A 22,448-nucleotide genomic window follows, 5' to 3' on the forward strand; every position below is an offset into this window, starting at 1 on the left:
GTCCATCTGCTCTACGTGGGTCGATGCGCTTCACATACGGATTGCTGTGCAAATGAAGTATGTGGAATTTGAGAGAAAGACCTGTTTGCTTCTCTGTTGATCAAAAATTAGCTTGAGACATTATTTTCAATATGGTGACTGCAATGGATTAGTTCCAAATGCCCTTAGTTCAGCAACCAAATGGCTGATGTACCTGAAGCTTCCTTCAATATTTTATTACATCTACAGATTCAATAGATTGTAATATTTTGGCAGTTCTCTGGTGTTAAGGTGGTATTTTACCTTAACCGTTACCTTTGTAATACTGTGGCAATTCTCTGGTAAGTAGGTGGCATTTTACCCTTACTGTAATGTTTATATTATTGTGTCAGTTCTCTGGTAATTAGGTGATATTTTACCCTTACCATAACCTTTGTAATATTGTGGCAATTCTCTGGTAATTAGATGGTATTTTATCCTAACTGTAACATTTGTAATATTATGGCAATTCTCTGGTAAGTAGGTGGCATTTTACCCTTACCATAACACTTATAATATTGTGGCAATTCTCTGGTAATTAGATGGTATTTTGCTATGTAATTTCTAGGAAATAAGATGCTATTTTTTAATACAAGGTAAACACTTCCAAAATATTTACAAACTTCTGAGACCTGCTGACCTCTTGGCCAGGTCACCCTTGTAAAAGAGATCTCGATCTCAATGGGTTTTTCATCTGGTTAAATAAAGATTAAATAAAATTAGTTATTACCTTGTAAAATACCAACTTAATACTTGGTAATTACCACTTATTTCTTGGGCCCGCTATAATGAAGTGTTACCATATTCTTTTGCTTATTTAAGATGTTGTCGAGGCAGTGTAAAGCTCTGAATTGGAAAGATTCTCCAAAATGTAACGGTAAATATTAGGTATAATATCCCTATTAGTACATCAAATTGCAAGGTAGTAATTATGTTTAACATGAGAGAGGAAAGTAGGCAGTTTTTATTTTCATAAAGTCATCTTTTCTGGTGCAAGAGTAAACTAAAATCCATCAAACACACATGACCAGTGCTTTAGTGTTACTTTGATCAAGGCTTACATGTGCTATACGGCTCTAACAAGTGTATTTATAAGCCATCAGAAGCCTGGATCAAAGCAGGCTGAATCTCTTCAGCTGTAACATGAAATAATGTAGTGTAATGTACTGTATAATTATTCTTAAATGAGCTTTGGCTGCACGGAGCAGGAGCAAATAATCACAGTATGTCCTCCCACCCGCTGAGCCTCAGTGTTTGTAAAGTGAATACAAATGTGCAGCCCTCAAGGTCTCCGTGCAAGACGCTGTTTATACCACCTGCTGTGATTAATTAATCGCTGTATTAGATCATGTGCGTGCGCATACATTCGTCTTGGCAGATCGTCCAGGTGTGAGCGAGGAGATCCTGCTGTGACTTTCCCCTAAACACACACAAAACAACACAATGATTGACATGATTGGATTATATCAGCAGTGATCAGACTGGAGGAGACATAACACAATACTGTAAATACAACTAACAAAAACAAGGAGACATTTTTACTTAATGTTCATTTTTACTGATTGATTTCTGCAACATACAAACATTTTGGGTGTATGTGTTCATGTGTTTGTGGTGGTGTTTGTGGTTGGGGGGTATTGAACGAGAGTCCCACAGGAGGCATGAGCAAGCAGCAGCGAATCACAATCGCTCAAGCTCAAGCCGTTAATTACGATTGGAGGAAAAAGGAGGAAAAGAAAAAGGAGAAGTGGGCGGGCTCTCACTTAAAGGCACAGGTGGGCTCTTGTCTGAGATCGAGGCTAGTGTGCATGGCTAACATGTGCTAAATGAAGACCAAGTAAAGGGGGGAGTTTGAAAAGCTGCTTCTCCACACGTCTTTTTGGCGTTTTCCTAATTTAATGCACCATTAAGCTGGAGATGCTTGAACTGATCAGCTGGGTGTGCAGACATGTTGAAAATGACAGCCTTTTAAAAATTAAAAAGGCGGAAACAGGGGTGTGAAGGAGGGGGATGAAAGGGGGGGAAACAGCAGGGGGAAGTACCAAGGAGGGGGAAGAAGAGAGAAATAATGAGACGCTCCTTGTCGGTCCATGTCTGCTGCATGTTTTACATTAAAGGAGCATTTCAAAAATGGTAGGAAATAAGAGAAGGAGGGGTTTTGGTGTGTGGCAGTGGACTTGTGATGCAACAAACAACAGCGTATACAAAAATAACTTTTAAAATACCATTTACAAAAAGAAAAAAAAAGAACAACCATTATTATTATTATCATCATTAATATTATTATTACAATCTTATTCGAAAGCCCGCTGTAGCTATCAGGAGGGGGCGCCACTTTTTCCTCTGCCAACCAATTTAACAAAAAAAAAAAAAAAGAAATCATATAATTCAAACATAGAAATAACCCTGAAATATTTGCCAGGAGCAAAACAAGAGGGCAGCAGAATAATTTACAGTATAAGGGGAAACATGGTGTAAGGGAGGAACCATCATTATCATTATGCATGGACTTTCTTACATCTTCTGTTAATAAGAATATTTAAGAGATAACAAAAATCTGAAATATTATATACCTAAACTGCCCTGTACAGTTCTTTATCTTTATAAAACAATGCATATACTGTAGAGTCGTGGTAGCAAACAAGGAGAAATTAGCAGAGTGCGCTAAAAATCAGGAGGAAATAAACAGTAGTCCTGGGTCCCCGGCTGCTATTGTTATTGGATATTCACAAACACAGAAGCAGCTACAGTATCGGTTTAAAATTCAGCCATCAGATAAGAAAACGCACAAGTCGTTTAGGAAAAGGAGACTTTATATTAAATCTGTCAAGGCTTGTAAGAGTTCAAGATGTGTAACATTCCTACTGAGGTTTATTGTAAGTAAAATGACGGAGAAAGAAGACGACTTGTGCGGCTGTTCTCATCTCAAGGCCTCGCCAGCAGGAGGAAAATGAGAACAGAAAACTGACAACACAAGACGAAGACGGCGCAGACAGAAAAGGGAATTTGAGTCCCAAATAAAGAACGAGAGAAGCTGGAAAGACAGAAACACTCACAGAGAAATGAAGAAAAGAGAGAAGACGAATAAAGGAGGACTGTCATTGGCTGTCTTCTCTGAGAGGCGGACTAAGGCAGGCTCATGGTCCCAGCAGTGAGGGCCAGAGTCATGGAGTGGACGAGTTTGGTCATTACAGGGTGGATTTTAATGTGGTTTAACTCTTGAGTGTCTGGAAATCTCACTTCCAATGTACTCTGACATACCTCTGCTTCCTTACAGACTAACTTTTGTACTTAATTGTGAATTTGTCTCTTCATTTAGCAAATCACAAACTCCCATCATAAATAGACAAGGCCAATTTCAATTGTTAGCAGTGATTCTCAACTGGGACCCAAAATGGGTGGCAAAGTAATGTTTCAGTGGGTCCTAGAAATTTGTCAGGCAAAAGACTGCATCAAGAAGTCCATGAGGCGTATTTGATTTGCTCTGAATCTTTGCTCCGTCATATATTTTGCTCTGTCTGAATCCTAACTACACTATAAAACATCACAGAGTTTGAATATCACTTTTTGAAACAGCACTAGGGCCATAAAGAAAGCTCCTAAAGACATTCATAGTGATTTCACAATGGCTTGATATTTCCTGACTCTGTCTGTTAATCAGCATTGCACTACAGTGTTGTGAAAGTGTGACAGAGCACAACACAGAGGGAGCTTCATGTACTTTATGCCCCCATCAAAGAGGCATTAATATCACAACCTGAAACGGCACTATAAATCAATCTTTTGTCAAATTGATTTTAATTTTCTACATATGTTTACATATTGGATTATTTTGCAAGGTATTGCCAGTTGTGCAGTACCACCCCTGGGGATATCTGTTAATTTATGTGCAAAATAGGTCAAAATTTATAGGGAAATAATAATAATATTAATCATTTTGAGATTATAAAGTTGTATATTTACAAGAAATCAAACTCAGAATTATAGAGTTTAGAAAGTCAGAAGTTTACGAGAAAAAATAGAAATTTTCAAGTCTGAAAAGTCTTACATTTTGTCACTAGAAACTAGAATTTATGAGGAACCAGACTGAAAACAGTGGTTTGAGCTTCGACTTTATAGTCCCGAAAATTTTACGATTTGGTTCACGCACACTTACAACTTTTGAGGTGAAAAAAAAGAAAATCCTCATAAATTAATGACCTTTTAACTTGAGATTTTTTCCTTGAAATTAACAGATACTCGTTACTATTATTTTCTCCAAAAGAGCCATAATACTCTGTTGTAATAATGGATAGTTTACACATGGCTCTTTTGTCAAGAACAAGTGTATGCAGGCCTATTATGTTGGGATTTTGTCAATGAAAACAATCAAAATTGATGTTTTAACATTTCCAGCTGGGTCCCAGGGGGGGCTTAGTGTTTCTTAGACATAAGTAAGGGGGCCCTAAGGAAAAAAGGTTGGGAACTACAGCTGTAGTGGGTGCTCTTCATTCATCCCCGACATTTTCCAAGCAGCCCAGGATAACTACCCTGTGGTATATGTAGGATCATAATAAAATAAACAGCCATATTTGGAGGAAACTATTCCATATTGCTCCAGAGAGCATGGGGTAATCTATTAAAAAGCAATGCACTAGAGGGCTCAAGATTACTTTTTTGCCTTTGCCATCCTAAGAAAGGGGATTTTGAGAAGGGAATACTCTAAGGCAGGGGTGTCCAAACTTTTTCCACTGAGGGCTACATACAGGAAAATATGGGATGGTGGGACCACTTCCTTATACTTCACCTCGAAGACATTAAAATTAGTAAGATCAATCAAATGAAGGTAAAGACATGCTTGGTGATTGTGTATGCTTGAATCAATAGTTTTAGGCTGATAAAGAAATAGAATATCATTTAAAGGATTTTGGGGAGGCCAATCAGATTTCAGGAAGCTCAGCCAGCCCTGAACGCCATGGTACTACCATTTGCTGCCATTAGACATCTGGGTGATGTAAATCATGATACTGTTAATATTTTGATTGCTAATATGTTTGCAATTTACATTGTTGTCTCAGTTAAGTCACAAATTTTTAAAAAAATCTATAAATTCTTCTTGTCAAATGTTTGTTTACTGAACAAGCATGGTAGCACTGCCTTGTGCTGAAACTAAGAGGTACATAATCAACCAATCACAAGCTTAACTTTCTAATGTTGACAATTTCACTTTATCTTTAGATTTTACTGCGGGCCATGCAAAAATGTACTGCATTCACACTATTCTCTTGTCTGTAGGTTACAGTCAAAGGTCGAGGATATGGGCTTGTTAGCACAGCTTAGCATCAAGGCTGCCTTGTTCAGTACACAGCATCTTTGTTTTAAGACTAAGTCTGTGTCTAGATTAAACAAATAAAACACCTGTTTACCAATACGCTTCAAAAGCATGGCTGAACTGACTGCAAGCATTTTCTGTAATAATGCCAAGCCAAGTTAAACTGCTTTCTCCATTATTTACTGCACAGACATGCAAGGTGAACGACGTAGCAAAGTGAAAAAGCATATTTCCAAATAATGTAGAATTCCTCTTCCAACAGCTGCAAAGCAGGACTCATCGACCACTGAAATGACCAAACTGTGTAAATCTCTGACTCTGGTAAACAGGAAGGTCAGCATGAAAGCATAAAGCACTCGAGCTAACATTACTGCAGCTAACAGGAGTAATCCTACAGGAAACGAGGATGCAAGTACGTAAACGAAGGTTGAGATCAGTCAGCTCGAGTGCTTCTGTTTCTATGCTGATCTTTTATAATGTAGCACCAGCACACGGAAAGAAAGAGGGAGAGGGAGAGAGAGAGAAAGAGAGAGAAAGAGCACCCTGGCAACCTGTACATACCCAACAGAAAAGGTTGCATCATGGGTAACAGATTATCTAGGTTCGCTTTGAAGATTGTTGTTCATTCAGTAGGAAGAAGCGAGACAGCTTCTGGGAGTTCAGTTAAACCTCAGGAATCAGCTCGCCCGATTAAGGATCAATCCTGATTCAAAAAAAAAAAAAAAAAAATCTTATTTGGTTTGGCAGAAAATCAGCTCCCTGTTATTTCAAGGTGACCACTTTTTTGTAGACACCTCAAAGTGTCTTTTCCTAGCCTCAGGATGATCAGATTTTCATGATGTGTCTACAGCTCAGAGAGGAAAACGATGATTCTACTCGCTAGTCATCAAAAACAGCAGAAAAAGCAGGAGTTATCCTTTAACCATTAACAGGACTGATCCCAAGCCATCTTTAAGCACGGTTACATTTCAAACAGGAAAGTATGGGCTTTGTTCAACGATGGACAAGCCACTGGACCGGTAAGTGTTCTGCTTTGAAAGAACAGCTCGAGTGGAGGATGTGTTTGCACAGTTACACAGAAGGTGCTTCTATGTAAAATGGGGATTTATGTCTTTCTATTATCTATGAACTTTTCTTTTTTTTTTTTTTTTTTTTTTGGACCAGCCAGGTGAGATCGATAGAGTCCATCTCCTGACGAAGAAGGAGGATGCTTGTTGGTGGACGGCACAGACGGACTGTTCCATCATGTCCACTCTACAGGGGGGTCTCGAGGGCCTTTGGGATGAAGGCAGCGGTTACCGAACCCTGAAAAGAGAGAGAGAAGAGGTTCTTAGCTTTGTTTGTTTCTCATTCAAAAAAAACCCATCTAAAAATATATTCCCTTGAGGAAAAAAAATCCCTGCCTGGTCTTAAAACCATCAAATATTTTCTGCACATGCAGCCCCTTAGCTAGCTTTCCAATCATCAACAGCAAATCAAAAAAATGATGACTTCATAGAAAGCAGGTTTGTCAGCACAGTTTGCAGCAGAGACTAGAAAATCTGTGCGAGTGCAAGAATTTTGGAGGGTTGAAAGGTGGAAACCACACAAACACTGCGGCTTTATTTCCTTAGAAGCATGTAAGGGCAGCAGACTTACCCACCAAGGTCTGCCTTGCTGTCTGCTGTTGTGCTTCCAGCTGATTCAGGGTCTGCTGGAGATGTCTTCTTAACACAATCTGACACATCTACACACAAACACAGACACATACAAGTTAATGAGGTGGACGGCTTGCGCAGATATCAGTGGTTTTATGTGCTCCAGAGGTGCTATTTATTACTATAGGCAGATCACGCACAGAACGCAGCCTCATCACCTGTCAGGTTTTTTTTTCCAGACTGGTGTTTGTATGATAAATAATATTACCAAGGTTCTCCTGTAAATCTACCATACAACTACTCGGTAAGAGTGTCAGAGTGGTGCTGACAACTGGGCTGCTGATTTTATATCCACACACAAAGATCAGCTGTTTTTGAATCAGTTAACTAGTTAAGCCCAAGTTTGTTTGTTTTTTAAGATTCAATTTATTTTATTTTTCATTACAGAGATAGGACAGTGGATAGAACTGACATGAAATAAATCTGAGACGCACCTTTAAACCTGGTATTCAATACCCGATGAACTGAAGAATATAAAAAACCCCTAAAAGGCGTTGTATATTATTTGTTTTTTCATTCATAAATTTTTGTTGTCAGTTTTATTTCTCATCACACTTCATTTATAAACTACAATTACCTCAGTCTAAGGCTGTGATCATCAACTGGAGGCCTATGGGCCACATCAGACCCCTCATGGCTTCCAATCTGGCCTCCAGGGGGTAATAATTCATAAAATTTCAGAAGGAAAAAATATGGCATGCTATTGTTTGACCTTCTTTCTCAACGTTTAAATAAAACCTTCAACTTAGCAGCTTTTCAAACAAGAAGCAAACAGGTATTGTATTTCTGTTATTTGGCATGGTAAAAAATACTTAGCATTCCTGTCATGATTAAAGTTTCTTTTTTAAAGATTTATTTTGGGCCTTTATTGACAGAGGAGGACAGTGGATAGAATTGGAAATGGGATGAGAGTGGGGAAAGACATGTAGCAAAGGGCCACAGGCTGAATTCAAACCCGGGCCACCTGCGTACATGGGTCATGCTGAACTTTTTAAGGCTGTTTAAGAGTGCAGTTTTCCTTTTTGAGAATATACAGAAAAGATCTGTTTCCTGCATGTGTATTTGACCAATCATGACACAGCTTATGTAAAATGTAATATATAATATAAAATAAATTCAAACTCAGTGATAGACATCAAGAGGGCTCCAGAAATATGCAGCTAAAATATCTCAATCGCCCCCTTGTGGCTGGCTTCAGTGTAAGTGATAAGTATATAAGAGGTGTTAGGAATATTGCCTCATAAAGTTCCATTCATTTTAAAAAAAAATGGCATTATAATTACAAGAATATGTTAATTTGACCAAAATATTGATTTTAGTTTAGTTTATTTCAATGTTTAGCTATTTCAAGTGTCTGTCAAGATAAAGCTGGCCCTTGTGTGAATGGAGTTGATGGCTCGTGGTCTAAAGTTATCCTGCTTTCACCTTCTTTTCTTTTAATGCTACTGTCAGCTACTACTTTAACCACTTAACTTCTGTTCAAATTCATGTCATTAGCAATAGGAGTACAAAGTATTGATGTACTACATGTTTAGAGTCAGGATCAAACAGACTAATTTGAGCTTGAATCGCAACTTTAACCAAGAGTGCACAAAAAATCTAGGAACAAGATACACCCAGGATTTTCTATAGATCGATTTAAGACATTTTCAAGACGAAGTAATGTGAAAGGCCCACGTCATGTCAATACTAGAGAAGGCAGTACTTATTCCTGTTGAATAATATTGGATTAAAACCTTTATCAAATCAAATTAAAGACTTTTAAGGTCATGATTGGAGAATATCAAAGAGTGTGGGAAATTTCTAATGAACAAATAATTATTATAAAAACATGAATATTTGCAAGCTTTTATTGTGACACTACCAAGACTCTTCACAGTTCCTGATATTTGAAGGGCGACTGACGAGTAGGAACTTAAATGAAATCACAGCCTTTCTACTCTTTCTTTTTGATAATATTCACTGCTATTAAATAAATCATAACAAAATTTATGTTGAATTTTTTTTCGTCTTTTCGGTTGTTCCTTCTGTCACACACTGAAACTACTGAAGCGATAAATTGGCAGTAACCATCATCATTCACTCCTCAAAGCGCCGATAAGGCGTACACACATTTTCCATTTCACTCTCCATGGACGGGTTTTTATCTTTTCTCCTCTTCTCTCTTTTTCTGTATCTCTTTCCCTCTTGTTATAACTCACTCTCACTGCTACAGCTGCCCTTTTGACAAATGCTGTCAGTCTTATCGTGCACTGACTAATTTGTAAAACATTGAAGGTCTGTTTTCTCTCCACTCTGTGACAAAACATAAACATGCAGAGACTCCTCTTCACTGATAAACAGACGAGTAACAATGTGTGGGTTCTTACCTTTGTGTGAACTGCTCCACTCTGCTGAGGCTGACGTCTTCACCTCCAGAGGGTCTGATGGAGAGAGCCACAGAGAGGGAGACTTTAAAAAGAGACACAGCTGATGACATTTTAATGAGAACATAAAGATTTACAGACACTAAGCACAAACTCACTCACATTCACACACATTTGATCTTTTCAAACTCACTATTCCTCAAAGTATATTCCTCAGTTTGAGCATCTAACCTTGATGTTGCAGCTTCTCAGTGTAAACACACAAAAGGCCTTTGGATCAACAATCACACATCACAAACTAAAGCTAGTACAACATCAAATCTCAAAGACACTGCTCTTACTTCCTACTGGACACTCTGCCCATACTACAACCTTCTATCTATATTCATCCATTTATTCCCCAATATAAAGGTACAGATAGTTCAGCTGAGAGCCAGGTGCTCTTGAAGATGAAGAAATAATTAAGAACAGGAAGGGAAACCAGGAAGACGGCTAACGGGTTTCAACCACAAAGGCCCCTCAGGGTGGTGTGAGAAACTGTCAAGAACTGAGGGCCACTGATTGTTTTGTAAGAATTCATGTAAACCAGTGGTTCTCAACTGGTGGGTTAGGACCCAGCAGTGGGTCGGTGAGCTCTTGTGAGTGGGTCACGAATGTTTGTTGGTGAAAAAAAAAAAACGGTGACAAAAACTCTATAAAGTCCTACGGAGACATCCTTAAATCAACATACACTATATGGACAAAAGTATTTGGCCATACCTGTTAATTGTTGAATATCACGTATTGCAATCACACCTGTTGCCACAGGTGGCATGGCACATAGCTATGCAGTATGCATGCGAGTTTAGTGGAGGAGGGATAATGGTACGGGGCTGTTTTTCAGGATTTGGCAAAAAGGGCTGAATAAAATGTATCTGTGCAAGTCATTCCAGGGCTTCTGTAATGATGTGTTTTTTTAAGACAGCTAAATCAGCTGAGAAGAACTGATTTCAAACTTTTTTGTTTTTACGGCATCTTGACACTTCCAAGTCCCACACTACAAAGGACCTTGTGTGATGAACATTTATTTATTTATTTTTTACAATCAATGCCCTGATTGAATAAAGGCATTTTAACAACACTCTCTGCTAAGAGTGGCTAAAAATAGCCCTGTGGCTTCCCACTTCAATAATACTGCTGTGTCCTAATCCACAACAGCTTTATAAGATATTTAAGATACCAGTGATTTTAAAAGTCTGAGTCATCAGGAGGTAGGGCTGCTAGTGGGGCTGTGGAAACATGAAGGGAAGAGGGAAAAAATAAACTAAAATCAATGAAATAAAATAGAAAAAAAATAATAAATGAAAAATATCTAACATTATCCACAGCTAAAAATGTCAACATCTTTTGTTATAAATCACTGCATAACAAAATCTATGCGCTCTTTTTCTCTGCTAAATAAAAACGACCAGACAAATAAATAATAAAAAAAAACACAAAAAGACATACTGAGCAATAGGAATAGTAAGAAGGAGGTACAGGGAATTAAAGGAATTTTGCAAAAGGAAGGAGCTATTGTCAAATTCTGATGCACTTTTTATAAATTTTTAATTTAAGTACACAAAATCCCCTCAAAAATCAAGTTCAAACTATTTACATAACTCACATAAAAACAAACACGACTTTTATTTTGTCATGTTTCTTGTGTAAATTGTTCAGACTAGGACACAGCTGCTCACTGAGCAGTCTGTTGCAGTAGTGGTCTAAAATACTGCAACACTGGTGCCCTCTAGTGTTGAGAAGTATTTAAGGCATTCACAACATTTAATGCTCTTCTCCTCTGATAACAGAGAATAACACAGGATAATAAAAACAGCAGGAGGCAGTGGCGTTAGCCCAGTTATTAAAGAGAGCATCCTGTGAGAGCAAAGCCAGACAAGCTGTGATACCTGCACATGTACCCTCCAGTGTTTACAGTAGAATTAGGCTATATAGAACAAAAATCATGTTTGGATAAATCTAAGCTGAATGAAGTAGGGCACAACAGTCTAGTGTTTATGTCATATCTAACATTAGCATAACCTAAATCAATATAACTGAAAATGTCTTACCCTATATTTCATTTTAAACCACATAAATAAGTCTTAACACTGCCCAGCCCCATGAGAGACTGAGGCTCAGCATGGTCATACAGACAATGTAAGGTAGCAGAAAATAGATACAGATGAAAGATGAAGAAGAAAAGAAAATCCGATCCCTTCCCTCTTTCAACCATAAGAGGCTCCCAGCACACTGCTTATCTGGATCACAAAAAAACCATTCCTACTTCACTGAACCCACCACTTATGTCCAGCTGTTATAAGAAACACAGCAGATCTATCAGGATGTTCTCAACCCAGTGGATTTCACAGCACCGCAGACAAACCTGTGAATCTTGACCAGTACAAACGCACCTGTGGCCAGTATGAAGGACTCGGGGGTTCTGGCAGGGAGAGGGGGAGGGGAGTCGTCGCTGTCCCAGCAGTCTGGGTTAAAAAGTTTAAATGAAAAGCAACATTAATAAGTTGCTGAGGAGACAGAGAAGATATCCAAAGTCATGTAAACAATGCAACACAAAAGCTGACTCATATTGTGTCCTTGATTCCTTGTATTTCTGAAATGCGATACAATTCTGTTCTCTGTTCAGCCAGTTTCCTGAGTCATCTTTTAAAATACAATTAAAATAACATAGATGGACACATTTGCTTAAAAGGTTTATTATTCCTGAGTTCTATGTTTAATTATTGTCATTATTCAGATTTCTTTGTTGTCTTTGTTTAAAATTGTGTCAATTTTTCCGTGTTGTGTTGTTGAAGCTAGATTTTCTGCTACTTTTATTTGGGGGCCAGGTACGCTCTAGTCTTGATATGCGGACAGAGCATTCTGTTGGTACTCAGTGACCCTTCTGTCAGTATTTCTGCACATTTTCTTCTCTGGAAGCTTACTAATACAGACCAAATATTGCGGTACCATTGGTATCATGGGGGCAGTGTTGAGCAGTGTAGCCAACAGCTCAAGCCAGGTGAGTGAAAAAACGGAGAAGAATACTTGGGAAGATACTGGAACTTTTTGTGGCGAGATTTTGCCATTTGGTTAGGAACTACAAACACAAGGAACTTCCCCAGGAAGGGGGCCTTTTGGGGAACTGTGCTTCTGACTGCAAGAACAAGGATCTAAATTTACAAAACCTATCTCAGGGGTTGGCACTTTCCAAAAGCACATGGACTATGAGTGATGGGGCGCTGCAGTGCTGAGGGCTACTTGGTCAGTAACTCTTCTACTGAGATTATTATCATTCTAGTGGTTGACTAACATCTCTTTTTGGACCTTTCAGAAATGTCTTCAACAACTAATCAAGTCCGGTTGCCTGAAACAGTTTACGCTTTGGAGAACCTGGATGACTGACACACTAGACAGACATTTAATTGAGCTACAGCGTTAGTTCAGTCAGGCCATGGAGTCGAGCACTGATATATTAATGAGATCACACAAGCCCTCATCAGCTGACGGTCAGCTGATTGCACTAAGCGCGCTCTTGGCTAACTGCACTCATGCTGACATATTTAGCATGGCTACGCTTTACTGCTCCCTCTGCAAGCTGCTTTTGCAACCCTCCTCCACCCCAGCTCCTCCTTTACGCTGCTTCTGACTTTATCAGTGTCATTCTGTAGTCACTGATGCCTGCTCTGCCCTACATTCTTTGCTGCTTCTCTACCTGATTTGCATAATCTCCCTGGTACTTTAGACCCTGGTGGACCACAGGATCCATCTAGTTCCTTGAAGAGAAGTTTCTGAATCTAAAAGTTCCAGATGTTTTTGGTCAAAAAGCACCAACATATGTGATGTTAGCATTTGTGGACAGAGATGGTTAACAGAAAAACTTGGCAGAGATCAGACGGTAACTGAATGTCAGTTGGACGGCAGTAAAGGAGACTGCTAGTCTGCGCCCTCTAGTGGATGAACCCACGCACGTGATTTTAGGGGGATTGACACAGTGAATCGTAAAAAGGGAGCATATAAATTAGCCTTAAAAATCAACAGTACATACTGGTAAAGTGAAGGTAAAATAAAAGGAAAAAGTTGGATAGTGCATGCTTAACTTTTTTATTTAGTTTTTCCTTTCTAATCCTATTTTTCATATTATTAATTGTTAAATTAATTCGTACAGCTAACTAATCTTACAGAACTCTAATTTTCTGCACAAAAGGTGTTAATTCTACAGGAAATGTTGCATGTCTGTTAAGACATTGTTATAAATACCCATCAATTGACACATGGAGTATTAAAATCTATGATAATCTACATCTTCTCAGTGTCATCGATTTTAATGTAAGACTGAACCACAAAGCCATAATGTGCTAAGGGTACTGGAAAATGTCACTGAGGCTTTTTATCTTTAGGACTGCATCAACTCTCATACTGGCACTTTAATTAGCAGTGGTTCACATCTGCTAGTTTCAGGTCTATGTAGCACAGTGCAAAAGTTTAAGTGTGAGAACTGCTTCACACTCTCTCTCACACTCTTTCGGGGGCTTTTCTGCTTGACATAAAACTATAACTGTCTGTCTGAAATAACTCTCTTATTAATTCAAGGCCAATATCCAAGAAGTCATTCAGTATTAATGGCTCTATTAGTGACTGAACAGTGGAGTGAGTGACTCTTTATAGTAGAATTAAGTTAGATTTTCAGAGAAGCATGACCTTTTAATTATACTGTGTCCTTTTCAACTGGAGGAGAGGAGGGTCACTGAAAATTACTCTTAGACTCTGGAGGGTCTCAGTATTAACTTTAAATAGTTTTTTACTTTAACATTCTTATTAAAACATATTGGCTTCATCTATGTATAAAAAGATGTGCTGACTGCAAAAATGCCTCATCTGTGGCTCCTTTACTGATCCTGAGTCAGTCAATCAAGCTGTGATGATTATATGCTGTTCTGGGATAATTATGTTAGCCCTTTTTTGTTCAGCTAAATTGAAAGCGGTCTAACACAAAAGTTGTGCAAAAACCCCTCCATTATGACCATGGTGAGTTCTGCATACTTGTGCTCTGGTGTGTCCCGTTGCTGTGCAATACTGTGACTGGTCCCCGGTCCTGCTGCCACATTTTCTGCTTGTTTGTTTACAGGATACTAGTAGTAATTTAACCAATAGCTTAACTTTAGTTGAACTAAAACGATAAGTAGGGCTACATAATAATGTTGTTCCTAGTCTAAATTTAGTATTTAGAAATATAAAGTTATAAACTCCACATCCAAAGACAAAATACTAAGACTTAAGTTCAGCTGGTTTGTTAGAATAACTTGTGATTTGATCTGTCACACTATTAAAGATCACATATTTTATTCATTTAAGACAACTTAATATTTGTCTCAGAGCCCCCCAAAACATGCCTGTGAAGTTTGTTGCTGAAAAAATCCTCCAGGATTGGATTTTTGCATGTCTAAAAACCCACACTGTTTCAGAACGAGCTGCTTCTGTGTCTGTAACTTTAAATGTTACTGAGCAGTCTGACTCCGCCCCTGACTCCACCCCTCTCAGGAAAAGGACACAGCTTAATGGATGCGGCTCTTCTGATCCTCGTCTCAGCTGGCAGCAGGGAGGAGGATCAGGGGAGTAGGGCGGGACTTTCTTCCAACCGAACCTGGGGGTGGCGCTAACCCCCCACATGACATCATGAGGGCAAAATCTGAGAACGGCTTGTTTCAGCACATATTTTCTGAAAGGTGGAGAGAGAGAAGGGGGCAGAGAATGGCCTTTTCTGATTCTTGGGGGAACTGTGGACAGGCAAGGGGCACATACTTTTGTTAGAAATACCTTAAGTGTATTTTACATAACATGTGACCTTTAATAATGAATGATCTCTGATCGTTAAAACATTAAATACACCAGAGAAAATCCTTTATTCATTCTTAAGTTTTATTCCTGTAGTATTTTGTGTCCATCATGTCTATTTCATATTTAATTCCAAGACCCCATTGTTGATTTTTTATTTCTTTGGTGTCATTAATTGTTACAGACTGCTAAAAAACTTTCAGTATCTTGTATAAAACATGCAGTAAGAATATAGTTTGTTCGATCCATTAATAGTGCACCCAGGAAACAAGCAGCCACCAGCTTCCTTTTTACCAACCTCAAAGCAGCCATTTGCACAATGCCGTTACATTCTTGCAACCCAAACAAACAGCAGCCATCAGAACCGATTACGAAGCGCTTTCACACAGCCCAAATAAACAAAGTGCCAAAAAGCCAAGCAGAACAAACTGCAAGTCAGTCCTCCGCAGAGCGGAGAGGCAAAGATCTCTGCATTAGGTTTAAAATATCAAGGATAACTTGGGAGTGCATGGTGTTTGGTGGCATACGTTTTAGAGAAATGAATTATAAGTAAAGAAGTAAAGAAAATGATACCAAGCATATTATCTGACTTAAAGAATTTAAAGTATGCTATTGTATCATGTTGTATCGTATTGTATCAGATGATGTTGTATTATAGTGTATCGTATCACATTGTATAGTACCTTATCGTATTAGATCCTGTTGTATTGTATTGTATCGTACTGTACTGTACACATTCCCCAGGTCTTACATAGTTTTTAATGGAGCATTTACAGTTTGATATCTAAGATAATTATCCACCTGCAAAAGGAATTCCATCATGCACTCTCACAGTTAAATCCTTATATTTAAAAATGCAGCCAGGTCTCAACTCATCAAGTCTTGAACCCATTCCAGCCAAAGTCCAGATCAAACCATTCAGTCAAAACCATCCCAGCAAGAATCTGATTTCAGAATCTCATGATTTTGAAATCAACAAAGAGGATGAGGCCAAGTATCTCATTCCTCTGAGGATTAAATTAATCACAACACACTGCGATCAAGACAGTGAGGCCGTACCGATGCACGGACAGCATGACATCGCTCTGTTCAACCCAACGTGCACAGCGTTGTGTGTTTATCAGCATCATGCAGTGTTGATCCACCATCCAACATGCACACACAGTTCCTCTGCCGAGGGAAACAAAAAAACACACACACAAAACACAGTTTCTTTCTCCCCTCGGTAAATTCACTCACACAGACAAACACAAGAGCTGAAAGAGACAGTGGAGATGTCGTGACAGATGTTGGCCTGTTAACATTTGCAGCATTCCTCACAAACCAACCAATTAGTCTTACAGCCATGCTTCATGTGGAACTATCTCACTCTGCTTGGTTTTTCTTGTTGTTCCTCTCTCTTCCTCTCAGAGAGAACAGTAGATTGCGGTGAAGATGTAGTACGTCTTATTAGCATGTGTGAAACATGCCTCCTATCTGACCCTGACAATGACTCAACCAGGTGTTTTCCCTGAGTGTGGGCTGTTATTATAAAGACAGGTTGTCAGAGTTACTCTAGGTGCCTTTGCTACTGTTGTTAGTCTTTTTTTTGCTACATTGAAAAAGGTCAAACTAAAGGGAAACTCCATTTGCTTGAAGTTTAAAGATTGTTCAATTAAACATTTCTGTAATAATGGTACAATACTAGCAGAGGGACATAACCCTTTAGAGGGCATTGATGCCAATTTGTAGCTTCCTTTTTTAAATTATTTTGAGTGTGTTAATACTTATAGCACATATTTTTTGTGGGGGAGACTTCATTTCAAATAGAACTTTAAAATTTTAACATCAGAACCAGCAGCAGGTCAATGATAAGCACTGTTCACATCTTGTATACACTCAGGGTGTTTGTGACCAAAAATGCTCAATTGAAACCCATTTAAAACCCAAGTTATGATTCCTCAGCCATCCTGGTAAAAACATGCATTTTATGATATTAGGCTTTTATTCTGGTGCCATTCAAATTTGCAGTTATTCCTATTAGTCACCAAATGTCAGCCATTTTCCCTTATTTGGCATGAGGGGCAATTGCATGCTTTTTTTCCTGGTTACCTATAAGGGCACGGTTGTGACAACTTTTAAAATTTAACAAAACAAATATGCATAGAAACCTGTTATTGCCCATTATTAACATATTCAAGGCAGTGACAAAGGAAATCCAATTTGCATGTAGCATATGAAATATACATATATATATATATTTTAATGTTTTTTACATTACAAACAGAGGTTTTTACACTTAAATGGGCATTGAAAAGGTTAAATTCCTAAAAATCAATCACTATGATTTTTATGAACAGGTCTGATCTTGATTGAAGAATGTATGCAAAAAATAGTGGACTGTTTTAGGTATAGTGTTTTTATTGATTTCTATGTGTGGTATCCATTTGTGGCAAAGAACACCATGAGAAAAAATTTACTCAAATCTTTAAATTTAAAAAAATGCACAAAAATTAAAGTTGTTCCTTATTATTAAAATACTCAAGGCTGTGAAAATCCCTTTCACGAAAATTAAATTTGCATGTAAACTAAGAAAAATATATATTTTTTTTGTTTTTCACATCGCAAACATCAGGATTTTTTTTTTTTTCTCTGAAACTGGCATTTTAAGCATTAAATTCCCCCAAATACATGTATGTCTGATATTTACGATCAGGTCTGGTCTTGATTTAAAAAAATCAAGGAGCAAAAGAAGTGGGATAAAATAAAATATCTATTATTTTTTTTGTTTTTGATGTATGCTGCCATTTTTTGGACACGAACACCAAGAGTGTAAGAATTTCTTTTACAACATCTTAGGGTTAAATAAAAACTAACAAATGCACCTGACTGATCAATTTTCCCATAATTCATTACAATACAGATATATGACTAAAAGGAACATATCTTCAGTATGACTAGCTTTTAAATGTGTTGCCCCAAATCCATCTGATTTAGTAAATTCCTGTAAAGGCACTAAATTTCTTTATTTTTTTTTCAGTTTTTCACTGGAAGCAGAGTTCTTTTTTTTATAAAGAGTTCTTTTTTTCTAATATAAATTATTTATGGAATTTGTTTTATATTTAAAGCTCCTTTTAGTTTTAAGATGTTATGAAAACAACACTGAAGCCTCGTTATGCCCTACAAAAGCAAAAGAGTAGGGATACATTGGTTTAATATCTGTAATAGTCGATTTCAGCCCTGTTAAAAAAGACTGCCAATAATGTGGCAAAAAACAGATTCCAGTGGCCAAATTTAATGTTTTTAATACACATTGGCTTTCATTAAATCAGGCAGAAGACACCTGTTGGACAAACTGATCTGTCTTCGTAGTCAAACATGAGAGAAAATGTTAGCCTCGTGGGAGTCTTACACCAAAAGCAGTAGTGGAATAAAACCTCAGCATCAACAAAATTGCTTTTTTCAAATCTGTAATGGTATGACCTCTGTTGGTATCTGTGTACAAATTGTGACCTCTACCCCATGGTGGCAATTTAAGGCATTAAAAATGACAACAAAGAAGTAGTAAAGCTTGTTTCTGTTGGTCATAATGAGGCATCAGAATTCATTTCCATCTGTAATTAAAAAAATTAAAGCAAACTCTTCCCAGGAACTTTCTATGGGTGAACAGTGAATTTGTAATATGATTAATTCCTTCACATTCAATATTTTCTTAGTGTCTGGTCTATATGTGAGGTAAGTTTTTTTCCCTGTGTTAACTAATATTATTGTTAATAGACTCTGAAGGAGGAGCAGCAGGTTAGTTACATACATCAGCTTCATTTATTCAATAGTGTCTGATTCATTGACGTACTTGCTGAGGGTGATGGAGTGCTCTGTCCTGCAATCGACATGGGCGACACCTTCCTCATTGGCTGCTGGTCTCCCTGTTGAAGCGAAGTGGTCACCACAGCGGTCGCTGTGGATACATTTGTACGATACCCCTCCTTCCCTCCGGACATCTCCCCATCCCCTTCTTCCTCTGAGTTATCAGAATGCAGGGGGTTGGTGAAGCTCAGAGCAGTCCTAACAGGGGTGGAGGAGGAGGAGGAAGAGGAGGAGGACAGGTGGGAGGAGGAGGAAGAGGATGGGGCGACGCGTTCTGAGGAAGAGGAGGAGGAGGAGGTGGTTTTCAGGAAGTGTTTCTCTGGGCTGTTGCAGGGTTGACTCCACGCCGCGTGGCCGCCTTTCGCCTCCGCTTTCTCCCCTCCCGTCGTCTCCACCTTCTCGCTCTTCACAGGGAGGTGGTTCGGCCTCGTAAGGACGCCCCCGTCTGTGTTACTCTCCCCGCTTGCTCCTCCCTCTGTGCCCGAGTCCTCTGACAGCGAGGAGCTCGACGTCAGCAGCGATTGGCCGGCTCTGGCTTTGAAGGCGTGGCTTCTCTGAAGCATTCCCACATTATTGGATGAGCTGCTGCTTATTCCTCCCGCTACACTCATGGAGGAGGAAGTGTCAAAACTACGAGGTCCCTCCTGCAGCGGGACCTTTTTGATCTCGATACTCAACTTCCTCTCAATCCGAGGAACGCCGGAACATTCAACAACTGGGGAGAGGGGCGAGGAGGGAGTTTGACTTTGGCCTGACTCTGTTTTTGTCGACGTAGATGACGTTTTGTTGTTATAGTTGTCGTTCAGATCTAGATTGGAGACTTGAGTTTGCTGTTTTAGACTTTGTAGATCCTGATCTTTCTGCTCTGCTGGACTCGTCTGCTTGTTTGGACTGGTTTCTGTCTGGTTCTGCTGCTTATCTGCTTCTTTATTCTGAAAGGACAGGAAATGAGGAGATGAAATATGTTTGCTACTTTCTAATAACACAACAGCATTTACAACGCTAAATCTGCAAGCTTAGCAATAAAGAAATGGCCCAGAAATACCTCAACAATAAAGTCGCATGATGCAGAAATGACAGACCTTTAAATATGATGGAACAGAAAACTAACCGTTAGCTTAGCACACAGGTCATCTGTCTGAATATGTAGTCACTGGTAGAAGCTGTTTCAATTAGCAACCTCTAATATCTTCCTAAAACACTGCATGCATGAGGACTTTACATTTTGGCTTAACTACAACATAGTTAGAGATTCTCTGTTAGAATGTTTGAGGTAGATGTCCACAATGTCTATTAAAGTTGTAAATTTTGAAGGGAATTTGTTTGGATATTTTGGGAAACTTGCTTGGAAATTTTGAAATATTAATACAATTTCCACTGAATTTTCTGGGGCATTTTCATGGGAATTTTTTAATTTTTCAAAATTAATACCTGTTCAAAGACAAGGCTGAGCTTTTAAACTCATCAGGTTTGACTTATTCCAAATAAGTAGGAGAAACTTCCAACCCACTCCAAACAAAAGTTCAGGCCTCAGAAGGATATAATCATTCGAAAGAAATCTCGCTGACATAGGGATGCATGATATTGGATTGTTTCTAGTAGCTGATACCGATATATTCACACCTTTTTTTATGGTAAAACACACCAATTACTCAAGTGCAAATGGAGGCTGAGTCAATTGGCTTTTTTTCTTATCTTTGAAAAAAATTCTGTGCATAAAACTGAAAATGGGCACAGTAATAGGAAGTGTTGTGCAGCTCAAGAGTGGAAATTCAAAATCCAGAAGACAGGAGTAAAGTCTTATTTTTTCTAAATAAGCTAACCTGTGTCTGTGTGGTGGCGAGCACGTGGATGACAGGTTTGGGGTGGTAGCGGTCGTTGTCCTGCCGTACGTTGGTGACAGTGGGAAAGGCTGAGGGGGGAGACGGGGTCAGGATGGGGGGTACAGGGTGAGGTTCTGGTGGCTGCAGGATCTCCTCTTTTACGTCACCTTCAGCCTGGGAACTAAAACAGAGAAAGAGGAAAAGGGAGAGATTATTCAACAGCCAGAAAGAGCTGGAACCAGACGGTTTTATTGGAAGGATGTTACGACATCTGATGTTCTTTAATGAGACATCTGCGTCCCACAGAGCCCAGAATGTAGCACTTTAATTAAAACATCAAGCTCAGAACCAGAGCTGTGCGTTCATAGCGAAGATCATTTAAACCCACATATTATACAAGAAACTTTAATGCTAATGTGAATGAAATGTGACCTATTTGCTTCAAATGAAAGAGTTTTATGAAGATTCATGGAGTGAAAATGATGAAAAGGCAAGAGTTTCATCATGCTGTTCAGACACTTCCAAGAGATTTAGACGTATGCACTTAAATTATTCTGTCTTACAAAAGTGGAATGAAAATGATGAAATTAGCTTGTAGAGGCTAGTTTCCACCACTAGATGGCAGAAATAAAACCAAAAACTCTACTAGTTCTTTAGGCTTGCACTGTCATATAGTTTTAATCTTGTTTTGTAGATTTTCAGCATCACAAAACGCTTTTAATTTTCTTTAAGGCCTCCAAAGTGTGCAATTAGTCATCAGCTAGCTAGTTAGGTGCATGTAAGAGTTAATGTAGCCCTGTATTTACTGTGTAATGCCCATCGACACACCTATAGATAAACTAAGTGTGGGTGTATGTGAATTATAAACAGGATGCTGAGGTTGGGAACAACTTTACCACACACCCACAGAAAGTTTAACATTAAGACATTGTTCCACTCCACATCATGTAATATATTGCATATGCATACAGCTATACACAGACACAAGAACAAAAAAGCAGTGAAAAGATGTGGTGCTGTGCTAAATGAGGAGCACATGACCGCAGCCAGAGCTAACATAGGACTGCATGTGATCGTGTGCAATGACTGAGAGAAGCTGCAACAAGAGGGGATTTTCTTTGTCTCAATAAACGTGGAGCTACATTTTATAGGTTTGCTTGATTATGTAGACATAACAAATGCATATTTTACCAATTTCCACTGACAAACTTTAGCATAGTTTCCTTATCAAAAACATTATTATTCCACTGGAGTTCACCCATTTCTTCTATACTGTCTTCTTCTCCCTGAGCGAGCAGATTAACTTCATAATAACAGATTATTCCCCCTGGTGCTGATTATTTCCACTGGGATATGAATCATTCAGCTGAATCAGGCCCCATCTCTCCCTGTGATAAAATAAGATGAAGCTTTAAATGATCCCTGAGGGTAAGCTGAGCTATTACAAGAGCAAACATTAAGGATAAATCATAACGAAACCAAATATCAAGGAGGGGAAAAAAGGAAATTGCAGTCAAAGGCAGAAAGAGACCTG

The 22,448-nt window shown here is 38.6% G+C and overlaps 1 protein-coding gene across 3 annotated transcripts in view; it reads right to left on the reverse strand.

Annotated features, from left to right (window-relative positions):
* Positions 1-6,456: 6,456 nt before the first annotated feature.
* Positions 6,457-22,448, reverse strand: part of ptpn12 (protein tyrosine phosphatase non-receptor type 12) — a 64,358-nt gene continuing 48,366 nt past the window's right edge. The window contains exons 13-18 of one of the 3 annotated variants that reach the window (XM_041780509.1): positions 20,915-21,095; positions 19,078-20,023; positions 11,825-11,896; positions 9,396-9,449; positions 6,972-7,055; positions 6,457-6,634 (exon numbers count right to left, since the gene is read on the reverse strand). In XM_041780509.1, coding sequence (XP_041636443.1) covers positions 6,573-6,634; positions 6,972-7,055; positions 9,396-9,449; positions 11,825-11,896; positions 19,078-20,023; positions 20,915-21,095 — 1,399 coding nt within the window. In that variant the 3' untranslated portion in view covers positions 6,457-6,572. Of the gene's footprint in view, positions 6,635-6,967; positions 7,056-9,395; positions 9,450-11,824; positions 11,897-19,077; positions 20,024-20,914; positions 21,096-22,448 lie in introns of all 3 variants that reach the window. The other 2 variants (XM_041780510.1, XM_041780511.1) reach the window with 2 other exon arrangements.

The sequence above is a fragment of the Cheilinus undulatus genome, linkage group 23 (genome assembly GCF_018320785.1).
Source record: "Cheilinus undulatus linkage group 23, ASM1832078v1, whole genome shotgun sequence".
NCBI classification, from domain to species: Eukaryota; Metazoa; Chordata; class Actinopteri; order Labriformes; family Labridae; genus Cheilinus; species Cheilinus undulatus.